General features: G+C 48.1%; 2 protein-coding genes across 5 annotated transcripts; one reads left to right on the top strand and one right to left on the bottom strand.

Annotated features, from left to right (window-relative positions):
- Positions 1 to 469: 469 nt before the first annotated feature.
- Positions 470 to 9,315, top strand: LOC146894409 (GTPase IMAP family member 3-like). Of its 3 annotated transcripts, none has more exons than XM_087907508.1 (5): positions 470 to 753; positions 3,899 to 4,110; positions 4,214 to 4,380; positions 5,250 to 6,523; positions 8,440 to 9,315. In XM_087907508.1, the coding sequence occupies exons 4-5, from the start codon at positions 6,261 to 6,263 to the stop codon at positions 8,579 to 8,581; spliced, it is 405 nt and encodes a 134-aa protein (XP_087763634.1). In that variant the 5' UTR covers positions 470 to 753; positions 3,899 to 4,110; positions 4,214 to 4,380; positions 5,250 to 6,260; the 3' UTR covers positions 8,582 to 9,315. The 3 variants fall into 3 exon arrangements, with proteins under 3 accessions (XP_087763634.1, XP_087763635.1, XP_087763633.1); XM_087907509.1 differs by having other exon boundaries at positions 3,828 to 4,110; positions 4,214 to 4,308; XM_087907507.1 differs by having other exon boundaries at positions 3,828 to 4,110.
- A 2,099-nt stretch (positions 9,316 to 11,414) lies between these two features.
- On the bottom strand, positions 11,415 to 20,583 carry LOC146894410 (GTPase IMAP family member 5). Of its 2 annotated transcripts, none has more exons than XM_087907502.1 (3): positions 20,240 to 20,583; positions 14,983 to 15,028; positions 11,415 to 13,469 (listed from the first exon to the last, which is right to left on the bottom strand). In XM_087907502.1, exons 2-3 carry the CDS (start codon positions 15,023 to 15,025, stop codon positions 12,583 to 12,585), a joined length of 930 nt encoding a protein of 309 aa, XP_087763628.1. In that variant the 5' UTR covers positions 15,026 to 15,028; positions 20,240 to 20,583; the 3' UTR covers positions 11,415 to 12,582. The 2 variants fall into 2 exon arrangements, with proteins under 2 accessions (XP_087763628.1, XP_087763627.1); XM_087907501.1 differs by having other exon boundaries at positions 14,983 to 15,031; positions 20,240 to 20,582.
- Positions 20,584 to 22,530: the final 1,947 nt, after the last annotated feature.

The raw sequence follows: 22,530 nt of genomic DNA, 5'->3' as shown, positions 1-22,530 counted from the left end.
GAGATCTGGCTCATGCTAGCAATCCTGAGCCCAGCAGGGCGGCAGGAAGGGACAGGGGGGACCTGGGATTCCCTAAGCGCTCGCTGCTTTGCCTAAGTCAGACCATTGCTTAGTTCACTAGCTTCATGGGTCCTGTGGAGACGAGATCTGCCCAGGTGAGAAAATCTAAGCTCTGTCCTCCCACATTCTCCCCAGAAGTCAGGGTACCATAGTCTGGCTCAAGCATGATACCTGCTGGTTTGTCCAGTGGGCCCTGGAAAGACACTTTAGTCTCCACTGCAGGGCAGCCGTGAGTGCAGGGGACGGGAGATGCATGCTCTCTGCCTGGCTCACAGGTGAGAAGCTGGAGGCTTGGGATGCCGGGCTTCTAGGCTTCTCTACTCTCTTAGTCTTGTAGAGAATGAGTCCTTCACAAGAGCATCTCAGCGGTGTGGGCGACGAGGGTGGGGCAGGAAAGAGAACTAGCTTTTATTTAAAACAAACAAACAAACAAAAAAACTCTTACCCAGTAGCCTTTTTAGTAGCCCTCTGAGCACAGCTTTGCCGAGAAACCTGTGCACACCGCCCTTTCCTGTGCCCCTGGGATGCCATTTTTCTCCTTCTGGCAGACAGATTTTGTGAGCTGTTTTTCTTCTCATAGTACTTGTATTTTCTTGAAGAGATTAAAAACCAATGTGAGAGACTGCCTGGGACAGGAAGGTGCTTCACAGCGCGTGTAGACCTTGAATCAAAAGATCCTCCAGCACCCACCAGGTAACAGGGGTCCTGTGTGTGTATGTACATGTGTGTGTGTGTACATGTGTGTGTGTGTGTGTGTTTGCACACGTGTGCACGCTTTTTTCTCCCCGGCTTACCCTTAGATCTCCAGGTAACAATTAGTGTCGACCTGAAGGGCAAGGCACTTGATCTCTTTCCTAACTTTAGGGAAAGTTGGGGAGGCCACAGCATCTTGTGCCCCAAGGATTCTCCCAGAGGACTGCTAGCCTATCTGGAGCATCAGTGAGCTTTCTTTCTCAAGATGACAAGCCTAATACACGAGTAGGGGCTCAGGGAAGTGGACTCTTAGAGACTCTGTTTCCTGCCAGGTGTTTCCAGGGAGGAGAGGAATGGGCTTACTTCCTAAAGTAATTTCTCCGTGACTGTTCAGCCAGGCTGTGTTAAGTGTCTGGAGGCTAGGGAGGAGCTGGCTGAGGGGAAGTCACTCTCCAGGCTGGGGCAGCCGTACTTCCTGTGACCTTGGAAATTAGTGTTGGGGCTGAAAGACAGAGCACTGGCCTCCTGAGTGATTTGAAATTCCCACACTACCAATGGTCCAGAAGGAATTCTAGACTCCCTTAGGAACATCTGCTCCATCCAGTCCGGGGCAGGAGCCCTTCCATGGGTGAGAACTGCCCTGAAGCTTAGGTTCTCACTGCAGGAGAGCAGGGACATCTCACCTCGTCTTCTATCGCCCTCCACCTGCATTTGACACCGGCTCTCACTCGAGTGGGTTCACCCACCACGGCCTAGATTGGCTAGAGGGATCTAAAGGAGCCCCAGGGATCTGACTGCCTCTATGCCACCTCGTCCCCCCAGTGCCAGGGCTATAATGAACACAGTCACACTCATCTCTTATGTGGGCTCTGAGAACACAAACTCCACTCCTTCTGTGTGAGCCTGAGGCACCTCCCCAATCTCTCTATAGTGTCTATTGAAACAAGGGCTCATGAATCCAGTGCTCACCAATCCCCTGGAGTTTTCATCCTATTTCTCTCCTATTGCTTTCCTTTCTCTTGGTGAGTGTTCACAGTGCTGGACAGGAGGAAAATGCCTTTCATTTCAAAGATGGAGAAGGATGTCAGGGTGCTACTCAGGTTGATCTGTTCACATGAAGCATTTGATGTTTGTATTTTGGATAAAGTAATACACTTAAAAAAAAAAGCAGATCAAGCAAAGCAACCAGAATGAAGTTACAAGCAGGAAAGGTTGTTTCTGGAATTGACCTCTATGACCCTTGCACAGTGGTTTATCTTCACAGCCTGTCGTGTTTTTCTGATCAGGGACCATTTCTCTTCAAGACGCAGTGGTCAAGGACATGGGAAAGAATAGTATAATTCCTTTTGTTAGATGAGACTAAGATAATCCACTCAAGGCCAACGTTTGAGACCTTTTCACAGTGTTTCCAAGCGTGGCCTAAACCTGCTCTCTCTGCCAGTCTCTCCCAGTCCTGGGCAATGCCAGGGAGTGCGCCCTAGGAGGGGCACTGGGAGCTCTTCCAGTTTTGCCAGCTCTGAGGTCCAACCAGGGGCAGGAAATACCTGATGCACACCCACCAATCCTTCCACTGACTCTTTAAAAATGTGCGGAAGGACTGATGACTGTGAGGTGGGTGGGCGGGCTGATGTCTGGCTTCCAGTGGGGTGGGGAGGCCCAGAGCTGTCCCAAGGTGGCTTAAAATAAGATCCCTGAAGGGGACAGAATGCAAAGGGGGAGCAACCTGGAAATAAAAAAGGTGACAGTCACTTTGTTTGAAGTGTGTGGGTTCCAACTAGGGAAAGCACAAGAGAGGGAAACTCTGAACATTTGAGACGTTCTCAAGTCTAAAGAAGGTTTAAGAAGTGGGAAAAACCCTGATGCTCCTGCCCTTGCTTTCATTTCCCTTTCTGATCAGACTGGATCCTAAGACAGCAGCAGTGTAAGGCTTTCACTTTGGGAGAATGACACGGCACCTGTTGCTTGGCCAAAGGACTACATGAGTAGTCCTGCCTGAGAGACCGCTGGTCAGCACCTAGGGGCAACAGACAGCGCAGAGGGAAACCCCATCCTATCAGCCTAAGTTGGGGGCACACTGCCCAGGAAGCTGTGGTTGTATCACCCTTGCTCTTTCGTGCAGTGTTGTGTGGCCTGGTTTCGCCCATCCTCCAGAGTCTTGGTCTCCTCACAGGACTGTAAAGCAGCTCAGGGCCTCCAGGGTACCCAGATCTTGGCTTAGAAACATCAACACCACCCCCTTCACTCCTTTCTGTAGCTGGCTGCACATGCGCCCTCCTACCTTTTAAGGTACTCGCCTCCCCAGCCTCCTACCTGGGCCTTGCACTTCCCAGCACGGCTATAGGTGATCTGCATACAACAGCCCTCATAGCAGCATCTGCATTTCTGTGTGATCAGATTGCTGGCCCAGCAGCCGCCATCAAGCTGAGATAGACTGACCATCTCTGAAAACCCCATAAAGGGCAGGACGGCAGCTGGTGCTCGGGGCCAGGTGAAAGCCCTCGCCTGAGATACACAACTAGCAGTTTTTCTGAGACCTGTGAGTGTTCTGGGCATCCGTGTGTCCAGGTTAGATTAGTTTCTGTGGGACTGACTGCCAGGCAGAGAGGTAAGAGACAGGGAGTTGCTGACCCAAAGGGAAAAGACCCAAGAAATGGGGACACGTGACGTGGTCACAGGGACAGACTCAGAATCACTGCTACGTCTCTGCTGGAGCTAAAACATCTTCAGCATGAACGACAAAGAAGTCACTGAGATGAATGCTGAGTTCTGGCATTCAGTATCAAAATGAAAGGATCCCAAATTTGTTTATTAATTTATGTTTCTTGCTCAGTTGGTGTCTGACCAGTCTCAGATGTCGAAGGCACCTAGGAAATGCATCTATTCCCAAATGTGTCTTGTTCTAAAAAATGTTTTGACTCACCAAAGACCTGAGATTCTGTAATTAGAAGTTCATTTTCAGGCCTATTTTGGCGATTCTTGGTTTGTCAGCTTGACTACATGTGGAATTAATAAAACTCAAATTTCTGGGCATACCCGTGAGGGATGTTTTTTCTTAATTAAATTCTTTAATTTAGATCTGATCTGGATCTTTGAGGTGGGAAGGCCACCTTTAATCTGGGTCACCCCTTCTGCTGGCATCCTATAGAAAGGACGAGGAAGAAGGAAGCTCTCTCTTCACGTGCTGGACCTCACTGTCACCTAGCGAGTACATCCCTTCGCTGGCATCGGAGCCTGCGGCTGGATTCCAGTGTGTACTGAAGACCAGCTGAGACCCCAGCCTCGTGGACTGAAGAACTAGTGACTCCTTGGGCTTTCCATTGTTAGACAGCCATTGTTGGACTAACTGGAGCCCAGCATGTAAGCCATTCTAATAAATTCCCTTTTTATTCTATATATACATAATATATGGGATAGAATATATGTTTAATGTGTATATGTTTGGTAAATTCTGTTTCTCTAGAGAACCCTGACTAATACAAGGCCTGCTCCTGGAATCCGGTTCAAGGAAACACCCAGAAGCTTTGACCAAGCAGGGTCCTGCATTGCCTTTGGAAGGTCTGTGCAGGTTCCTTCCGGCGAGGAAGCTAGGAAGTTGTTTTTCTGTGGATCCCCTGCCTGGTATAGGAGGTAGGGAGAGTGGGGCAGGACAAGGATCAAGAGAGGTTTGTGAGGAACAGGACAGAAGGAAAGGAAGGGCCCTGCAAGAGAGGTACCCTTAAGGTGTCTCCAGTCCAGGACTGAGCTGGAAGCAGGGCCACTATGACCCTAGCAGCACAGGGTCCATTATGACCTTGGAAACACAGGGGCCACTATGACCCCGGGAGCACAGGGGCCACTATGACCTTGGGAGCAAGGGGCCACTATGACCTTGGGAGCACAGCGCACTGGCTGTGCAGCTGCAGGGCTTAGCCCTTCCTTCTGTTTCCTGGGTGAAACCATTACTCCCCAATCTGGCCCCACAACAGACTCCTATTCCTGGGTGAACAGCTGGTCCTGGTTTTCCCAGTTTGGACTTCCTGGGGCTTTCCCAGTTTGGACAGAGAAAGTCCTGCGGTCTGAACTCAGCTAAGGTCCGGGCAGGGCGGGAAGGACCAGGACTGTTGCCATGGAACAAGGGAAGAATTACATTTGTCTCTTGGAGATGCTGGGGGCAGGGAGCAGCCTCTAGTACTAGGTTCCCAAAGAACCCCAGATATCTGTGTGCTCAATAGGAAATAACTGGCCAGCGTCATTAACTGTTATTGTGGGTACACAGCCCATTTTCATTCTGCTGGGCTGAAGACAAGTCATGGTGACGATGCCATGTGATCACATTACACGTACCCTCTTCTTGGGTCTTTCTCCTTTGGGTCATTTAGAGCTACCCCTAAGGACATGCATGTGACTCCAGCAGTTCCTTCTTTGGTCTGAGGTCCCTTTCTACAGGATATTGTGTTTGGTGTTGCATATCATATTCAAATCCAATATGAACGCTCTTTGTATATTTTCTCTTCTAGAAATAAAAAAATGGAGATGCTTCAGATAGGTGTAAAAGATACCTTCCCCACAGGTAAGAATCCTGCCGGGGGTGGGGCTTTTTTCAGCAGTCAAGGACCATGGTTCCGTGCCTAGATGGGGACAAGCTTCCCTCCAGACACCTATAGCAAGGCGAATGGACCACCAGATAACTGAACGTCTTAGGCAGTAGCTGCCACGCTTCCCAAGGCAAGGGCAAGTTCCCCAAGATAAAACACCACCATCCTGTAAGAGAGAGACCAGGGATGGTGGGAGGAGATGAAAATACGGGGCAGACAAACAGAATGGCCAGCACTAGACTGAGCTATGTGCAGGGGCTTACCACTTCAGACCTGGACAGAAAGAAAGTCCCGGAAGAACGGTAGGAACTGGGCTGATGAATCCCTAGGGGAAACACCCTGGCCTCTGACCCCCAGGAGCATGAATCCCTAGGGAAGATGCACTGGCCTCTGACCCCCAGGAGCATGAATCCCTAGGGGAAATGCCTTGGCCTCTGACTGCCAGGAGCATGAATTCCTAGGGAAGATGCACTGGCCTCTGACCCCCAGGAGCATGAATCCCTAGGGGAAATGCCTTGGCCCCTGACTGCCAGGAGCACTTTATCTCACAAATGCATGTGTGGTGTGTGGTGGCTGTGAGTGGTTAAAACAGAGCAACGAATCCTGATTGGTCTGCACTAGTTCCTATCGGTTTTTTGTCCTCTTCTTCACGAATCATTTCTGACGCCTGAGCTTCCCTTTACCTCCAAAGGCAGAAAGGAAGGTGGTTGCACCCCAGGGTCAGAGCCACTAAGGATCCTCCTGGTGGGTCTATCTGGCTGTGGAAAAAGCGCCACAGGGAACAGCATCCTCAGCCGACAAGAGTTCGAGTCCAGGCTCAGAGGCCAGTCAGTGACCAGGACCAGCCAGGCAGAGACGGGCACATGGAAGGGAAGGAGATTGCTAGTGGTAGACACGCCCCCCATCTTTGAGTCAAAGGCCCAGAACCAAGACATGGACAAGGACATTGGAGATTGTTACCTGCTGTGTGCCCCAGGACCCCACGTGCTGCTGCTGGTGGCCCAGCTGGGACGCTTCACAGCTCAGGACACCATAGCCGTGAGGAGGGTGAAGGAGATCTTCGGGGCAGGAGTCATGAGGCACATGATCATCCTCTTCACCCACAAGGAAGACCTGGCAGATGAGACTTTGGATGAGTTTGTGACCCACACTGACAACCACAGCCTGCACAGCCTGGTCCACGAGTGTGGGAGGAGGTACTGTGCCTTTAATAACAGGGCCTCAGGGGAAGAGCAGCAGGGACAGCTGGCAGGGCTCATGGTCCTGGTGAGGGGGCTGGAGTAGGAGCATGAGGGCTCTTTCCATAGCAATGACCTCTTCCTTCACGCCCAGGAGCTCCTTAATGGTGGCTACAGTGAGTACCAGGAAGCCTACAGGTGCTACCTGGCCAAGGTGAGGCAGGAGGTGGAGAGGCAGAAGAGGGAGCTGGAGGAGCAGGAGGACAGCTGGGTCCTCAAGTTCCTCCTCCAAGGCAAAGCGTGGAAGGTTTTGCACTCTGGGACTTGCGCTAGTTTTGTATTGGGCATAGCAATCCTCACAGTTATTTTTATGCTCATATATTCTAATGTTTGATAATTTGGACTTTGAAGAAGTTTCTAAAGGGTTCTGCAGGATTCTCAGATATCAGCATCACCTATAGAAAACCATGCTCCTGGTCTGCCAGACTTTGCTGCCCTGAGCCTCTTCTGTTCCCCATTTAGAATTCTGGTTGGGATTAGGCAGAGTTGGGGGAATCCTGCAGAGCAGGGGCAGGAAGGATCAGAAGAACCAGAGAAGTCAGGAAACACAGCCCATAGACTCTACTGACTGGGATTCATGGGGGCTCACAGAGATCAGGGAGCCTGTAGGGGTCAGACCTACTTCCTCTGCATATATGTTATGGCTACATAGCTTGGTGTTCTTGTGGGATTCCTAACAGTGAGAGTAGGGGCTGTCTCTGACTGTTTTGCCTACTCGTGGGACCATTTTCCTCCTACTGGGTTGCCTTGTCCAGCCTTGAAATGATAGTATGCACCCTGGTCTTACTGTAGCTTACTATGCCATGTTTGGTTGATGTCCTTGGGAGGCCTCTTCTTTTCTGAGGGGAGGTGTGTGGGGATCTGGAGGAGAAGGAAGGTGGTGGGGGAAAGACTAGAGGGAGGGGAGGGAGGGAGCAACTGTGGTTGGAGTGTATGAGAAAAGAATAAAATAAATAAATACAACTCTATGATGTACTTTTAGCATATCCCCATATTCCCCATCTTTCTCCTCCCATTAGTTCCTCTGCTCCCCTAGAAAATGTCACTTCTTCCATGTCAGATAGACACACATGATTTTTATTTATCTCCATAAAAATTTAGAATCTACAAAAGAGAAGATATGCAATATAAAACTGACTTAATTTAATTAATGAAATTAACTCCAGTTGCATCTATTTTCTGCCAATAGCATAATGTCATTGTTTTTCACAGCTAAATAAAATCCTATTGTGATGTCCACAGGTGTTGTGTGCAGGTCTTGTTTAGGTAACCATAGTGTACTAAGAGAGAGGCGGTCTCCTCCAAGGATGAATTTCCCAATAGGTTATCAATCCCATGTGGTCATCCCTAAACACATACACATAGTAACCATGATACATGGACTCAGCAGGTAGTATTTATGTGTACATGTGGGTATATAGGTATAATACAGGATAAGTGGTCATGAGGTTGAGAGGAAATAGGGAAGACATGGACGGAGTTAGAGGGGTTAGAAATGACGTAACTATAGTTGTCATACTAGAAATTCTCAAAAATAAACGTGAAAGGGTTCCATTGTGCTTATATATTATCACAATTATTTTTCTATTCTCCAATTTTAGACCACTTAGGTTGTTCCATAGTTGATCTGTTGTTAACAGTGCTGCCATAAACACTGATGTGTGGCTGTCTCTGTGGTGTGTTGACCTGTAGTCTTGGATGAATACGCTATTGTATATTTCATGTTTCAGCTTCCACCACACTGTGACACACAGCAATCATTCACATTCCCAAAGAAGAGGACACACTCTTCTTTGGGAAGTCAAAACTGGGGAAGTCAGGTGTATTTTCATTCTATATGCTATAGCTGGATTACATGCGCTATCTATTTTTAGTGTCTTGAAGACGCTTCATGCTGATTTCCGTGGTAGCTGGACAAGTTTACATCCCCACCAGTATCCGAGGGCGTCAGGTCCCATGGCCCTGGAGCTACAGGCAGCTGAGAATGAGTGCTGGGAAACCATGCTGGTCCTCTGAAACATACACTCAGCTGCTGAGCCATCCTTCCAACCCCCAAGAAATTTGCATTTCTCAAATGGTTAGTGATGCAGACATTTTCTTATGCTAATTGGTCATTTGTAGTCCATCTTGAGAAGAGTCTGTGTGTTAGCTTTAGCTCATTTATCGGCTGTGCTGTTGGATTTCTTTCTATCAAATTCTAGCTGTTTCAAGGTATTCATCTGATTTCTTTCTTTTTTGAGTTCTTGGTATTTCTGGATCTTAATCCTGTGGCAAATGAATGGCTGTGAAGGTTTTGCCCCACTCAGAAGACTGTCTCTACTCACTCAGTGATTGTTTATTATACCACACAGAAGCTTTTGAATTTCATAAAACCCCATCTTCTAAACATTGGCATCATTTTCAGAGTGACCAGAGCCCTTGTGGAAACCCCTTGCCTGAATCTTGAAGTAGTTCCTTTGCTTTTTCTTCCAACTGTTTCAGCTCTTACATCAAGACGACGGAGTTTGAGCTGATTTTCACAGACTGAGAGGCAAGGGGTACAGCTTTATTTTTCTACACAAGGATACCCAGCTTTCCCAGCATCCCTTGTTATCTTTTCTTTTGTTGTTGTTGTTTCTTTGTCAAAAGTCACAAGGTCACACCTGTGGGTTTGCGTTGTGTTATGGAATATTAATTGATGATGTGTTACATTTGTTTATTCTATGAAACATTTGTTTAATGATGCAAAAATATGTTCTTTTATGTCGCATTTGTTTTATGTCGCATAGTTGATGCTATGTTACTTCACCTATCTAAAACACCTGATTGGTTTAATAAAGAGATAAATGGCCAGTAGCTAGGTAGGAGAGGGGCAGATGGGGCTGCCAGGCAGAGAGAATAAATAGAATGAGAAAAAGGGAAGAGAGTGCAGCAAGAAAAAAGGAGGAGAGAAGATACCCAGGGCCAGCCACCCAGCTACACAGCAAGCCACGGACTAAGAAACAAAGAAAGTTACATAGACTAAGAAACAAAGAAAGTTACATAGAATAGAGAAAGATAAAAACCCAGAGGCAAAAGGTACATGGAATAATTTAAGAAAAGCTGGCTAGGGCTGGAGAGATGGCTCAGCAGTAAAGAGCACTAACTGACCTTCCAGAGGACCCAGGTTCAGTTCCCAGCACCTATAAGGCAGGTCACAACAGTCTGTAACTGAAAGATCTGACACCCTCACACAGACATACATGTAGGCAAAACATCAATAAACATAAAATAAAAATAAATTATAAAAAAATTAAAAAGAAAAAAGAAAATCTGGTTAGAAATAAGACAAGTTAAGGCTGGCATACATAAGAAAAAATAAGTCTCTATGTAATTATTTGGGAGCTCAGTGGAGGATCTTCCAAAAAATAAAGGAGAAAACCCCCCACAGATTTGTGTCTGGGTCCTCTATTTTATTTCATTGATCTGTGTATCTGGTTTTATGGTAATACCATGTTTGGGGTTTTGTGGGGTTTTTTATTATTGTTGTTACTATGCTTCTGTAGGATAATATCAAATCAGGTTATTGAAACCCCCAGCACTGTTCTTTTGCTCAGAATTATTCTTTAACTCTCTGGAATCTCTTTCCTTCCATAAGAATGTTATTTTTTTCTATTTCTTTGAAGACCATTGAACTTTTGATGAAGACTGTATTGAACCTGTGAGTTAGTTTTGGCAGTACTGACATTTTCACGACATTCATTCTCCCAGCTCGTGGATATGATTCACCCTTCCATCTTCTGGTTTCTTCAGTTTCTTTCTCTGTTTTATGGTTTTCATTTTATTGGATAGCTTTATTCCAAGGCATTTCTCTTACTGACCGTGGTGCTGTCTTTTCCATTAGACTGACTGGCCAGAGAGCCCCGGATCCACCTGTCTCCCTTTCCCCCCAGTTCTGGAATTACAGATGTGCACCGCTGAGCTTGGATTTTATGTGGACACTTGTTTGGCAAGCACTTTGCCCGCCCACCCTGCATCCATCTTCCCAACCTGATTTTCACATTTTTAAAAAAGATTAATTTTATTTTTGTTTGTGTGTGCACGTGTGACTACAGTGCCTGTGGAGGCCAGAAGAGGGCGCTGGATCACCCAGAGCTGGAATCACCGACTTGTGAGCTGCCTGGTGTGGGTGCTGGGATTCAAGCTCCGCTTCTCCAGCAGAGTAGTTCTCTGACCTGAGTAGTTCTCCAACTCATTTTCACCTTTTTTCTAATGGCTGAAGAATTCAGGAGAATGATGTTCTAGTTTCACACATGGAAATTACATTTAATTCAAACTTCAGTGCTCATCAAGTTTTATGAACACACAGCCTCTTGATCACAGTGGCTTTTGCTGCATGTGGTGTTGAGTAGCTATACCGTTCTCTCCAGTCTTCCAAGCCCAAGATGCCCACCCACTGGCTCTTTGTACTACTGAACTTAGACTTTCTGGTTTCTGTGTTTCTTGACTGATGACCCTGCATTCCCTAGGGTGAGATCCACCCTGATCCTGTAGCCTCTTCACTCCATTCCCCATTCATGCCTAGGCCTCTTGACTCCACTCTCTTGTATACCTCAGAACCCCCTGCTTTGTGAACGCTGTCCTTACCCTTTCCTGGGGCTGGAAAGAGGACGGAGACCTGACTTTTACAGCTATAATGAGATCAGGGTGGACTTATGACTAAAATAAGATTCTGTCCTCAGCTTTGTGTGTTAACATCCCATCTGTAGGGAGTGGGGCACTAGGTGAGACACACCCATTGCTACACAGTCCAAACACCCTCCTTTTTGCAAGTCCCCAGTGTTATAGTTTTGAAAACGGCGGGAGAGAGAGTCACACCATACAACAGGGCTCACATGGGAGGTTTATTGGCAGAGGAGAGAGAAGGGGCAGAAAAAACGGGGAAAGAGAAGGGGCAGAAAAAAAGAGGATAGAGAAGGGGCAGAAAACGGGACAGAGACCTGTTTCTGGGGGCAAGAGTGGTGGAAGAGGAAGAGACGGGAGGTGGATAAGGCCTGCCTTTTATAAGGAAACTTAGCCAATGAGCATGGGGGTGCTCTTAGTCGCTGCAGCTGAGGATGCATCCTGTCAGGACCCCAAGGGCAGGCCAGTCCAGATACCTGAATACTAACATTCCTCCTTCTTGTTTGTTATAAAAAGGTGGCGTTAGAAAGGGGTAGCAGGGATGAGGATGCCGTGTTCTCGCGACTGCTTCCTGCTGACCTGGGGGGCGTCGGTCATCTTTGGGGAACCTGGGATATCTGGGGTGTTGGCCATGTCCTGGGGTATCTGTCTGTTTCACTTCACTGTCCAGTCTCTGTATAACAGTCAAGCACCACATGTACCTGGCAAAATGCTGTTTGAAGTGGGTTCAAGGCGACTCCCTGGAGCTCGCGAGAACTTTGAATTTACACAGAGGGCGCAGTTGAGGAGCAGCCTGTCAGGACCCTAAGGGCCGGCCAGTGCAGATGTCTGAATACCAACACCCGGACCTTTATGATGGAATGTAAGGAGCCGCCAGGATGTCCCTTGGCGAGATAGTACCAGCGGTCCTACAGCCTGGAGGTATACAAATCCTTTGATGCAGGCCAGAGTGCTTGGGGCTTTGTTTTGCATTTCAGAGCCTTGGTCCTGTGGCCTCAGGCCCTAGCAGAATGGCATCAACCAATCAGCATTGGAGCCTCTCACCCTAGAAAAGCCGCTGCCTTTGGGTTTTTCGCTCTCTCTCTTCCTGCTCTCTCCTCTCTTTTCCCTTCCCCCAATTTTCCTCAACCAAGGGGTCCGAATAAAGGCGTGATTTGGGAAGGAATCTCGATTTCGTGGTCGCTTCTGCTTGCTGGACAAGGGATGCGTCTCACAATGGAACTACTTGATTCACCCTCACAACTTAAAAAATACGTTTTTTTTCTTTCATACTTGATTCAAGGAAGTCAAATGAGAGTGAAACTGAGGTGCCCCAGTGCAGACAGAAATGTGAACCTTGGGAGAGGGCGCTGATGGCAGAAATCACCTGAAAAGGCTCAGTTCCACTGGTTAACATACAAGTTAATTAAAATGACAATAAAAATCAAACCGCACCCAATAAGAAGGGCAGCTGCTACGATTTGGGAGCACAAGCACGTCCTGACTCTGCAAAGCATCCTAGCCACCCAGCTGCCCTCCTGCTCCTTCAGCTCCCACTTCTGCCTCTCCACCTCCTGCCTCACCTTGGCCAGGTAGCACCTGTAGGCTTCCTGGTACTCCCTGCAGCCATCGCTAAGGAGCACATGGGCGTGAAGGAAGAGGTCATTGCTATGGAAAGAGCCCTCACGCTCCTGCTCCAGCCCCCTCACCAGGGCCATGAGCTCTGCCAGCTGTCCCTGCTGCTCTTCCCCTGAGGCCCTGTTATTAAAGGCACAGTACCTCCTCCCACACTCGTGGACCAGGCTGTGCAGGCTGTGGTTGTCAGTGTGGGTCACAAACTCATCCAAAGTCTCAGCTGCCAGGTCTTCCTTGTGGGTGAAGAGGACGATCATGTGCCTCATGACTCCTACCCCGAAGATCTCCTTCACCCTCCTCACGGCTAGAGTGTCCTGAGCTGTGAAGCGTCCCAGCTGGGCCACCAGCAGCAGCACGTGGGGTCCTGGGGCACACAGCAGGTAACAATCTCCAATGTCCTTGTCCATGTCTTGGTTCTGGGCCTTTGACTCAAAGATGGGGGGCGTGTCTACCACTAGCAATCTCCTTCCCTTCCATGTGCCCGTCTCTGCCTGGCTGGTCCTGGTCACTGACTGGGCTCCAAGCCTAGACTCAAATGCTTTTCGGCCGAGGATGCTGTTCCCTGTGGCGCTTTTCCCACAGCCAGATTTACCCACCAGGAGGATCCTCAGGCAGTCCGATTCTGCTCCACAGTAGGCTTCTCCGCTCCCTGTGGATGAAAGTAGATTTGTGTCTCACTCAGCAAGTCTTCGGGCTTTGATGTCCTGGGTCCTTGCGGATACCTCCTGAAATCAATTGTCCTCATTCCCAGAAAAATAGGTGCCATTCAAATGCTCCCAACTGTTTGCCTGTAATTTTAGGTGGTCCTTGGCTTTCATGAAGTCTCTGCTGGGAGCCATGGGCAGGGGGTGGGACTGCCACAGGAAGGAGAGGCTCTGTTCCATCTGGACCACAGCAAATGTGCCATTTCTGAAGAAAAGGTCCCTGTGCTCTCCCCTGGAGGATGCTCAGGGCAGCTCCCCAGAAAACTGGTTGTGAAATAAGTATGAGTTAGCTAAGGAGGAGGCAGAGATGAAGTCATGGATGACACCACCTCTTTTACCCACAATGCTCCAGACATACTGTGTGAATGTGCTCAGCATATCCCACCCCCCCTCACCCCGAGGTTATTCCAGGTGGGAGAGCTGCAGTGGCCCACACTCAGAGACAGCTGGATTAGCCCAGGAAGCATAGCTGCAGTGGCCCACACTCAGAGACAGCTGGATTAGCCCAGGAAGCAGAGTGGGCACTTGGATTTGAGGTGAGGGACGCACACAGTTAACATCAGGAAAATGATACAAAGTGGGTGGCTGCAGAAGGGTGGAAGAGAAGATGGTTAGAATCAGAAGCAGACATGCTAGAAAGGCCATCCATTTGCTCAGCGTGGCCCAGGGCCTGTAACAAAAGGAGTGGTGGAGAGACACCATGATGCCAAGAGCTCAGATCTCCAGCCTTGAAGGGATGAGGACCCGGGGCTGTCCTGTGAGTCCAAATGAGTTTTAAGTGCCCTGACACTCCTAAAAATCTGTCATCTGGGGGAAAGTTGAGGGTGGCTCAGTGGTAGAGTGCCCATCCAGCATTGTAAGGCTTGGGGCTCAATTCTCAGTATCACAGAAAACAAAATCGAGCTGATTCCCTTTACTCTTTTAACATCCCTTAGTGTTTTGGGGGTGTTCTATATAAGACATAATCACTTTAGGGCAACTTTCCTTCCTTCCTTCCTTCCATTCTTTCTTTCTTCCCTTCTCCCTCCCCCTTCCTTCCCTCCTTCCCCTCTTCCCTCCCTCCCTCCCTCCCTCCCTCCCTCTCTCTCTCTCTCTCTCTCTCTCTGCTGAGAGGAGATGAGGGAAGAAAGAGAAACTGTCGCTGTTTAGTTGCAGGCCCTTCTAACCCTGAACATGTGTCAGAATCACGTTTCACCACATCGTGTGGAGGAGAGCATCACAGTGGAGTGTGTGTTTGTAAGCATGTGAGTCTCTGTGCATGTATGTCTCTGTGCATGTGTATGCCTGTGTGTATGTATGTATGTGTGTGTATGTGTACATGAACACAGCAGTGGCTTGGACACAGAGATCTGGAGACACGGGGAACAAACAGCAGCTGTCTTCTCCTTCTTGATCTTTACTGAGTGTGTGAACCTGTTTCCCAGTCTCAGTCCCTTTAGGACCTTGGTGATTTCTTACCTTCAACAATGGCTCCATGTGTGCTCTTCTGGAGGCCTTCCATTTTCTTCTGAAACCAAAACAGAAAAGAATTAAAGTCACGTCCACGTGGGAGCTGGCGAGGTGCTTTGACTCAGGTAGCTCAGGGTAACTGTCCTCGCATGGCCATTTCCCTGGCTAACTCTCGCACCTATGTTGACTGCAAACATCTGTAAGTAACTGGCTGGGGTGAGCAGGGGCATTGCAGCACAGTGTGCTATTGCTCCTCCTCACTCGTGGGAAAGCAGATGCTTCCCTGCAGAAGAACTGATGATCTCCACCAGGCTGGAAGTGTGAATGTGTGGAGCACTCCTGTATGAGCAAGAACTAGACAAAAAAAAAAAAAAAATACCTGGACCAAAGTAGATGAACCTGCCAGGACAGAGGAAATAATTGCTGTACTGTGGATAACAGTGGTCTGTTTGAAGTATCAGGCATTTCGAGCGTGGGAAAATGTTCCAGAGGCAAAGAGGCAAATACAGCAGGCTTTCCCTGGGAGGATGGCAATTCCTCCAAGAACTGACCGGGGAGGAAGGAGAGCAGGAGGACTGGCTGTCTCCCCACCCCTGGAGACGGTGGGAAGAGACTGTGGTACCATGATGAAAAGAGTCAATATACAAGACAGGATAAAATTCTCACTGGGGGTTTAATCACGCATCTTCCCTGCTTGGCTTTGAAGTCCTGCTCTGCCAAATAATCATGGATTTTGTACTTTAGCACATTCAGCCAGAGACTGGATGACCATGCTGTAAATGCTTTCTGGTTTTGGTGTGAGTGGTGTAATATTGTGTCTCTGGCTTTGGTGTGATGGAAAGAGAAGCATGCAGCAGGAAGGGCTAGCCTGTGACATCCCTGCACGAACTCTCATATCAAATTAGTCAGCTGGTTTTTAAAAGATTGTAGTTTTAAAACATATTTGTACTTGGAGAAATGCACATGAAAAAACATAGAATAAAAAAGATACATAGTAAGAATAAATTTTAAAAAACATAGACTAAAAGCAAACAGCCACCGTTTGCAATGAACGGGTATAAATGGCTGGCTGCTCCTGGCTGTTCTCCTGCAGTTGCACCACCTGAGAAAAATCAAAACATCACAGACGTACTTCAGGAATTTTGGGTTTTTCTTCTTTTAACCTCCTGTCTCATTCTCTCATTCCGGCCTCCACAGCAGTCAGTTTTATGATGTTTTTAAGTATTTAAGTATTTTAAGTATTTAAGTATTTTAAGTATTTGCATATGTATTTACATTCTTAGACAATTTTCAGTCCTGTTTTTTGCATGTTAAACTTCGACATGAATGTCCTTTTTGCAACATCTTATTCATTTTCTATTAATAGACATCAAACTGTTCTGAAATCATTTCTTTTCAGAACAAAGATAATCCCCATAGCTACCCCTTGGCACCTCTGTTGAACAGCTAGTTCATCTGGGGTACACATTTTCTGATGGCTGGATATGGCCAGGTTTAACTCTTGAGTGGATCGAGTCAGCTCTTGCCTATCTAGTCTTCCAGGCAAACCTCAAATCTCCATAGGACTCCAAGATGGTCTCTGCATTTCTGTCACTCTTAGGACTTAGGACTGGTCGTCCGCTGAATTTGGGACATGGCAAGGCTTATGTGCTACCGATAGTGCTTCTGCTATTTTGTCGTTCACAATTTTATTTTGCAAAGAAAAAGGCTTTTCTTGGGTCTCTTCATAAAAACCCATCCATTCTTTCCATATTTCCAGAATATCTTAAGGCATCTCCCTCTCCTCCTCTACCCCCTTCTTTTCCTCTGTTCTGCTCTGCCTGTCCACCTCTTTATCCCCCCTTCTCCCTACCCTGCTCTTCTCCCCCTCCTTTCCTTGCACCCAGAGAAGAACATACTTCTCTTAGCTCATACTGTTCTTATCACTGTAAGCTATACCCTGTTCTTAGGAAAATTCTTCGGTCATAGAGCACCGTTTCTACTCATTGTCCGAGACTTGACTGTGAAGGACACAGTGCCAATGGCAATGAAACTGAGCTTCCCCGCTGTGACTTCCCTGCAGACACTCATCGTATCCAGGCTTCTTGCATGCACATCTTTTTCTTGTGTTCCCTGTGCTGTTAGTGACAGGCCACCAGGATTTCTATTAAAGTTACATGAGCTGCCCGGAGTCACACATTTGCCTTATAGCTAACTCTCCCCAAATCGCTCTTTTTGTCTGTGTCGTCTCTTGGACTTCTCACCTGCTACATCCACGGCTGTCACGCCAGTGTAGCAGAAATGCTGACTGGGCAGGCAAATATTGCCGGAAGGATTGGGATTCGTGCTTCTCGGAGCTGTGTGTTCCAGGCAGTCCCTTGGCAATCAGTTGTGGTGTAATGCCACCTGAGTCGCCATTTGTACTGACTCGACTTCGCTGTCCTTGGAGCCATAATGTGTGTCTTTTCCCTTGTCTGTGTGTTCTTTGTGATCCTTACATATTGCTAACGGATCAGACTATTCCAGGCAGTTGTGGATATAAACAAGACTGCTGAGGACATTTTTGAATTCTGCTCCACTATTAATTAAAGCCTTAAAAAAGTAGCCAGTTCTGGGAATTGCCAGAATCATCATTAGGACAATTCCTTGATGATGTGGAATAAAAGGAGTTAATCTTAGCAGGAAAAACCTTAGAAGCCTTCTACAGGAAAACAGCATTAGGCATCTATGTACAACTTAACAGGAGGCCTATGCAACCTTCCTTATGGCCAGAAAACCTAGGCTAATTACAACATCTGACCCTGAGAGTCGGGAAGGGAAAGGAGTTGAGATTAATGGTACAAAATGAGTCTCAGAAAGTTTTTCCAGGAAGATAGTAGCCTTCTTCTTCTTTCTCACCCAGACACACAAGGTCACTTAGCTGAGCCCAAGTCAGCCACCTGGTACAAGCTGATAAAGGTGGGCTAACTCAAGAACAATGGTCTCTCTAATAACAAGAAAAAAGTAGGGGTAACTTTACAAATGTAAGGAAGCAAAAGTCCTTGTACCCATGCCAAAGCATCTTCAAAGATTCTCTTTGTAAAACTGTTTTGTGCTGATCTTTTCTATTTTATAATCTGATGATGTATGCCTTTACCAAGTTTTTTGTCTGTAAAAATATAAATACCTCACACTAAGAGAATAAAGACGCAGCAGTATGTCTCATTGAGAATGACTGTCTGTCAATTTCCTCGCCGTATCCTGATTTCTCCTGTGCCTTCACCCTGATTCCCCACGGTCTGAGTGGCTCCCCTGAGCCGGTCCGTGGCACTCACCCACTGGGTAGTTGAGGGAGATAATCCCTAATAAATCAATACACCTGCTGTCCTGGAACCCTGTGTATGATGCTGCTGTCCCATGCTCTGGCCACAAGCTGGAAGTCTCTCCAATACCAACACAGAGAAAGAAGCATACTTCTATATCTAAGTTCATGTTTTCACAAAACAAAAATACCATTTGCCTCCTGCCAAGAATCACTCAAAGGTGTGATTCTGTTTTGTTTTGAAGGATTTCAGTTAGAACCTGGCTTGATTCTCAGTGTCACTTGCATGTGTGCAATGTGGCTGTCACAACCAAACTCAGCAACATTAGAAGGGAAGGTTCTGAATTGGTTTCCAAAAAATCAGACTGACTGTATGAGACATATGTCCCACTAAAGGACAAATTCGTTGACAGATATAAGCAAATGCCCAGATGCCCAGAGATGAGACAGGGCGCATGAGAAGGAGACACTGAAATGGTCACACAGGAGAAGAGACTGACAACAGCCTAGGAAAAGGGAGGGGAGGGGAGGGGGCGTGTGAGGGGCACGAAGGGATGCTGTGGCTGTCAGCCGGCAGTGCGCACAACAGGGGGGCGATGGAGAATGGACACGGATCTCTGCTCCAAAAGGAAAATTCTGCTAATTTTCCGCAGCGTGGGTGCAGAGGTCACGGGAGATTGGCAGGCAGTGTGTGAGCAGCAGGGGGTGACCAGGGGACAGGTGTCACTCAGGGAGAAGGCAGAAGCAAACACACGAAGTGAACATTCTTGTCTGAAACCAGCCGAGCTGATTTATCCCGATGCTTTATTTTACCCAGGAGTGAGAACACAGCTGGGGATCCACTGCATAAGAGACGGTCTTTCTGTTTCCTGTCTTTCTGCTTCCTGATGCGTAAGAACCAGGCTGGCAGCTATGACACAAGGGGTAGAGCAAGGGCTGCACAAGGTTGAGGACTTGACTCTGAGACCCAGAACGCTAGTGAAAAGCTGGAGATGCTTGCCTGCATCCGCAATCCCAATGCCACACACAGTGAGGCAGCCAGTGACGACAGGGAAATTGGCCAGAAGCTGTCAGGCCAGCAAGCCCATGGTGTAGCAGAAACAGGAAAGATGCTGTTTGCACTGGGTAGAAGGGTAGAAGTTGCTTCAGAAAGTTGTCCTCCTACAAGTGTCCCATAGCACCGGTGTGTGCTGCACTCTCTGACACAACTAAAAATAAAAACATCTTCACTGATACCTGCTCCACCCATCTGCCTCTCCCCTGGGCCTTTATATCCAGGTCCGGGGGTCACAGAGCAGGTTAGTGACCAAGAGTCCAGGAAAACCCACCCTCTCCCGTAAGATTTAGCTAACCAGAGAAGCACTCACAGGAGTCTTGACCTCAAGGCTGTTGACCTGCCAGTGTCTTAGGCTGTGTTATGTATGGGCTACGCAGAATGGGAAGAATAGGGTGGTTTCTGAACAAGGTCAGGAGACAGAATTCACTGACTGGTCTTCTAGGGGAGGACTGCATCATGATGGAGGGAACACGGAGATTCCACCCTGGTCTGTAGAGCCTTAAGGCCCCATGCTGACCTCCTAGAGGTGAAGCCTAACTGACCTCAGTGGGCTTTGAGGAGTCTGGGGTAAAAATGGAGAAGAGTTCGCCACCTGCTGGGGATCTTGGGAAAACCTGCGGGCGCTGGGACTTTAGTTTCCCATCTGGCGAAGAGGAAAGAACATGGGTTCAGCTTGGTTAAACCAAGGGTTTCAGAAAGGCGCAGGCAATGGGCGGAAAGTCCCAGCATCCCCAGGGGTCTGGGGATGGTGACATAGAAATTTCAGAGCTCTGCCCCACCATATGCTGTGGCTGATGCTCACTTCACTGTCTAGGGCACCCAAAGTACCAGAGCTCGCCTGGGGGTTCCCTAAAGAGGAGCAGAACAGGTCCCCGTTGGTCCTCCCAGCCCCCAAGGGGCTGTCAGAGCCATGGTGGGTTCCTCCTTACCCGGGCCAGCAGGGCTCAGCCTCCAGTCACCAGCGTGGATCACTTGCAGGCAGGCTGAGGACCTGTGCCTGCTGGATGATGCTCTCACAGAAGTCCTTTCTGTGAATTACGCAGAGCCTTAACTCCAGAGTCAGGAAAAGAAGAAAAAAGACGGTGACGCGGCACGCGCCACTGCCCCGCAGGCTGTCCCCTAAGTCGGGGGAGGGGGGGGGGAAGCCTTGAACGCTGATCTGAAATCCGCTAGAACACAACAGAGCTGCCGTGGTAAATGGCCGCTTCCTGTGGAAAGCTGACAGGCCGCCCTGCCCTACACATTTCCTCTTCAGGAAGGTCTGAGCACACAAAGCATTGGGAGTCAGATGCTGGACGGTGGAGGAGAGCCCCGCCCCCCAGGTTCCAGAAAGACCTCTTATGACTGGAAAGTGCTGGGCCCCAGATCCCCCCCTTCCCCCTAGCACCCAAGGTGAGCATCTGCTCACCCACAAGACCCTGGGCCCCACATGACCACTTTGTCTTAGGATGGTCCCCTAAACGGGGGCAGAAAAGCACTACTGGTTCCAGAGGGCCTGGACAGCCCCCCCCTCAAAGAGCAACTGAGCCCAGACATGAGACTGGGTGCTGACTGCCTCTTCTCTGCTATGTGGAGCATTTTTTACCTGACTGCACCTGTTAAGTATTGAACCTTGAGCATAAAACCCAGCTCTGGCTTATGCAGGTGATTCTCATCTCAGAAATCCCCCATGATGCTTCTGTGGCAGGGAAGTGTGCTTGGCTTTAGATTATGGATACTAGGATTTCAAGGGAGCTAACGGGGTGACACACTAAGAGACTGCAGTGAGGTGGGGGCCGGAGGGGAGAGTTTAAAACCAGATAGATGCAGTCCTCCACATCCATTTTCAAGAGAAGACATAATTCAAGCTGAGCACGGTGGTTTTTTCTTATCATTGTCAGAGAGCTGAAGCAGGAGGATTGCCTTGAGTTAGAAGGCAGCCAGGCCATCGAGTGAGACAGTCTAATAAGAAGCCATAGCTCTTCCTCCAGAGGATGTGGTAGCACCTTTATTAGTGTCACTGTCCTTTCTCCTAATCAGTAGTGACCAGCTGTGCCTTTATCCAGAGGGAAATGAGCTCCCTGCATCCTGAGGGCAAGAGGAAGGTCTGCGAGGAGAGGAGAGGGCGTCAACCTAAGTTAGAGCCGGTGTCCCTGCGGAGCAGGGTCTGACCTTGCTGATGTTTGCATTCCACCAGCTCCTTCTGCTCTTCACGTGGAGAGGGAAGAAAGATTTAAAAAGATAAACATCTCAAAGCAAAGGGGGATAGGAAGGACAAAGGGTCTAAGGACTTCTGTTTCTTTCTTTTTTTTTTTTAAGAAAGAGAGAGAGAGAAAGAAGAAAAGAAAAAGAAAAGAGAAAGGAAAGAAGGAAAGAAAAGAGAAAGACTTCTGAGGAATGGTTCTGTTCCTGTTAGAGTTTTATCCATTTTGATTTTTATTCACTCCTTGGTTTTTATATTTTCACACAGTTTCAACCTAGCAGACAGCGCTGGAATGAGTTCGGTTTGGTTTGTTAGGGCAGGGTGGGAGGTGGGGAGGAAATCAACCACCCTGATGCCTCCTGGCAGGTTGTAAGTCTTCAGACAAAGCCAGAATCTCTCAGAAACCTGTCAAGAATTCACACATTAACACCCCCCCAACTAGAAATTGAACCCAGGACCCTGAGCTAGGAATACTCGATCCTCCTGCCTCTGCCTCCTGAGTGGCAGCCCATCTTGAAGTAATTTCTTTGTTTAAAGAAAAAGATGAAAAAATATTTGATAGCTTCCAAACTCGATATCTGTTTTCACAGAGAAACAAATTAAGGTCAAAGAAGTCACGTGTTTGTGTTCTCTAGAAAGCAGGCAGTGGCTCTTCCGTCCTTGTGACTGTTAGTTAGGGAAGCCAATTCCCAGACCCTGGGCTTTGGTTTGAGCACAGGAAAGAAACTCCTGGCCAGCTATCTCGTCAGGGATCTCTGTGGAAGGGAGGACAGGGGGACCCTAAGAGCCTCAGGTGCGGGGTGACTTCAAGAAAACAGCTTTCTAGACACAACAGGGCAGGTGCACACGTGATCACAGAGGCTGTGGCGGCACGCCCAACACCCGAGCAAGTGCAAGCAAGACATAAATGCCCCACCAACCAAGAAACTAGTCACAAATTATAACTTCTAGGGGAAGGAAAATCGATTCTCTTCAATAAAGTGACACTGGGTGTATCAGCCACACCCCAGGGCAGGCCTCATGCTCAGGAGTACTGAC

The sequence above is a fragment of the Myodes glareolus genome, chromosome 6 (assembly GCF_982192425.1).
Source record: "Myodes glareolus chromosome 6, mMyoGla1.1, whole genome shotgun sequence".
Classification (NCBI taxonomy): Eukaryota; Metazoa; Chordata; class Mammalia; order Rodentia; family Cricetidae; genus Myodes; species Myodes glareolus.
This window is presented reverse-complemented; position numbering and strand designations above follow the sequence as displayed.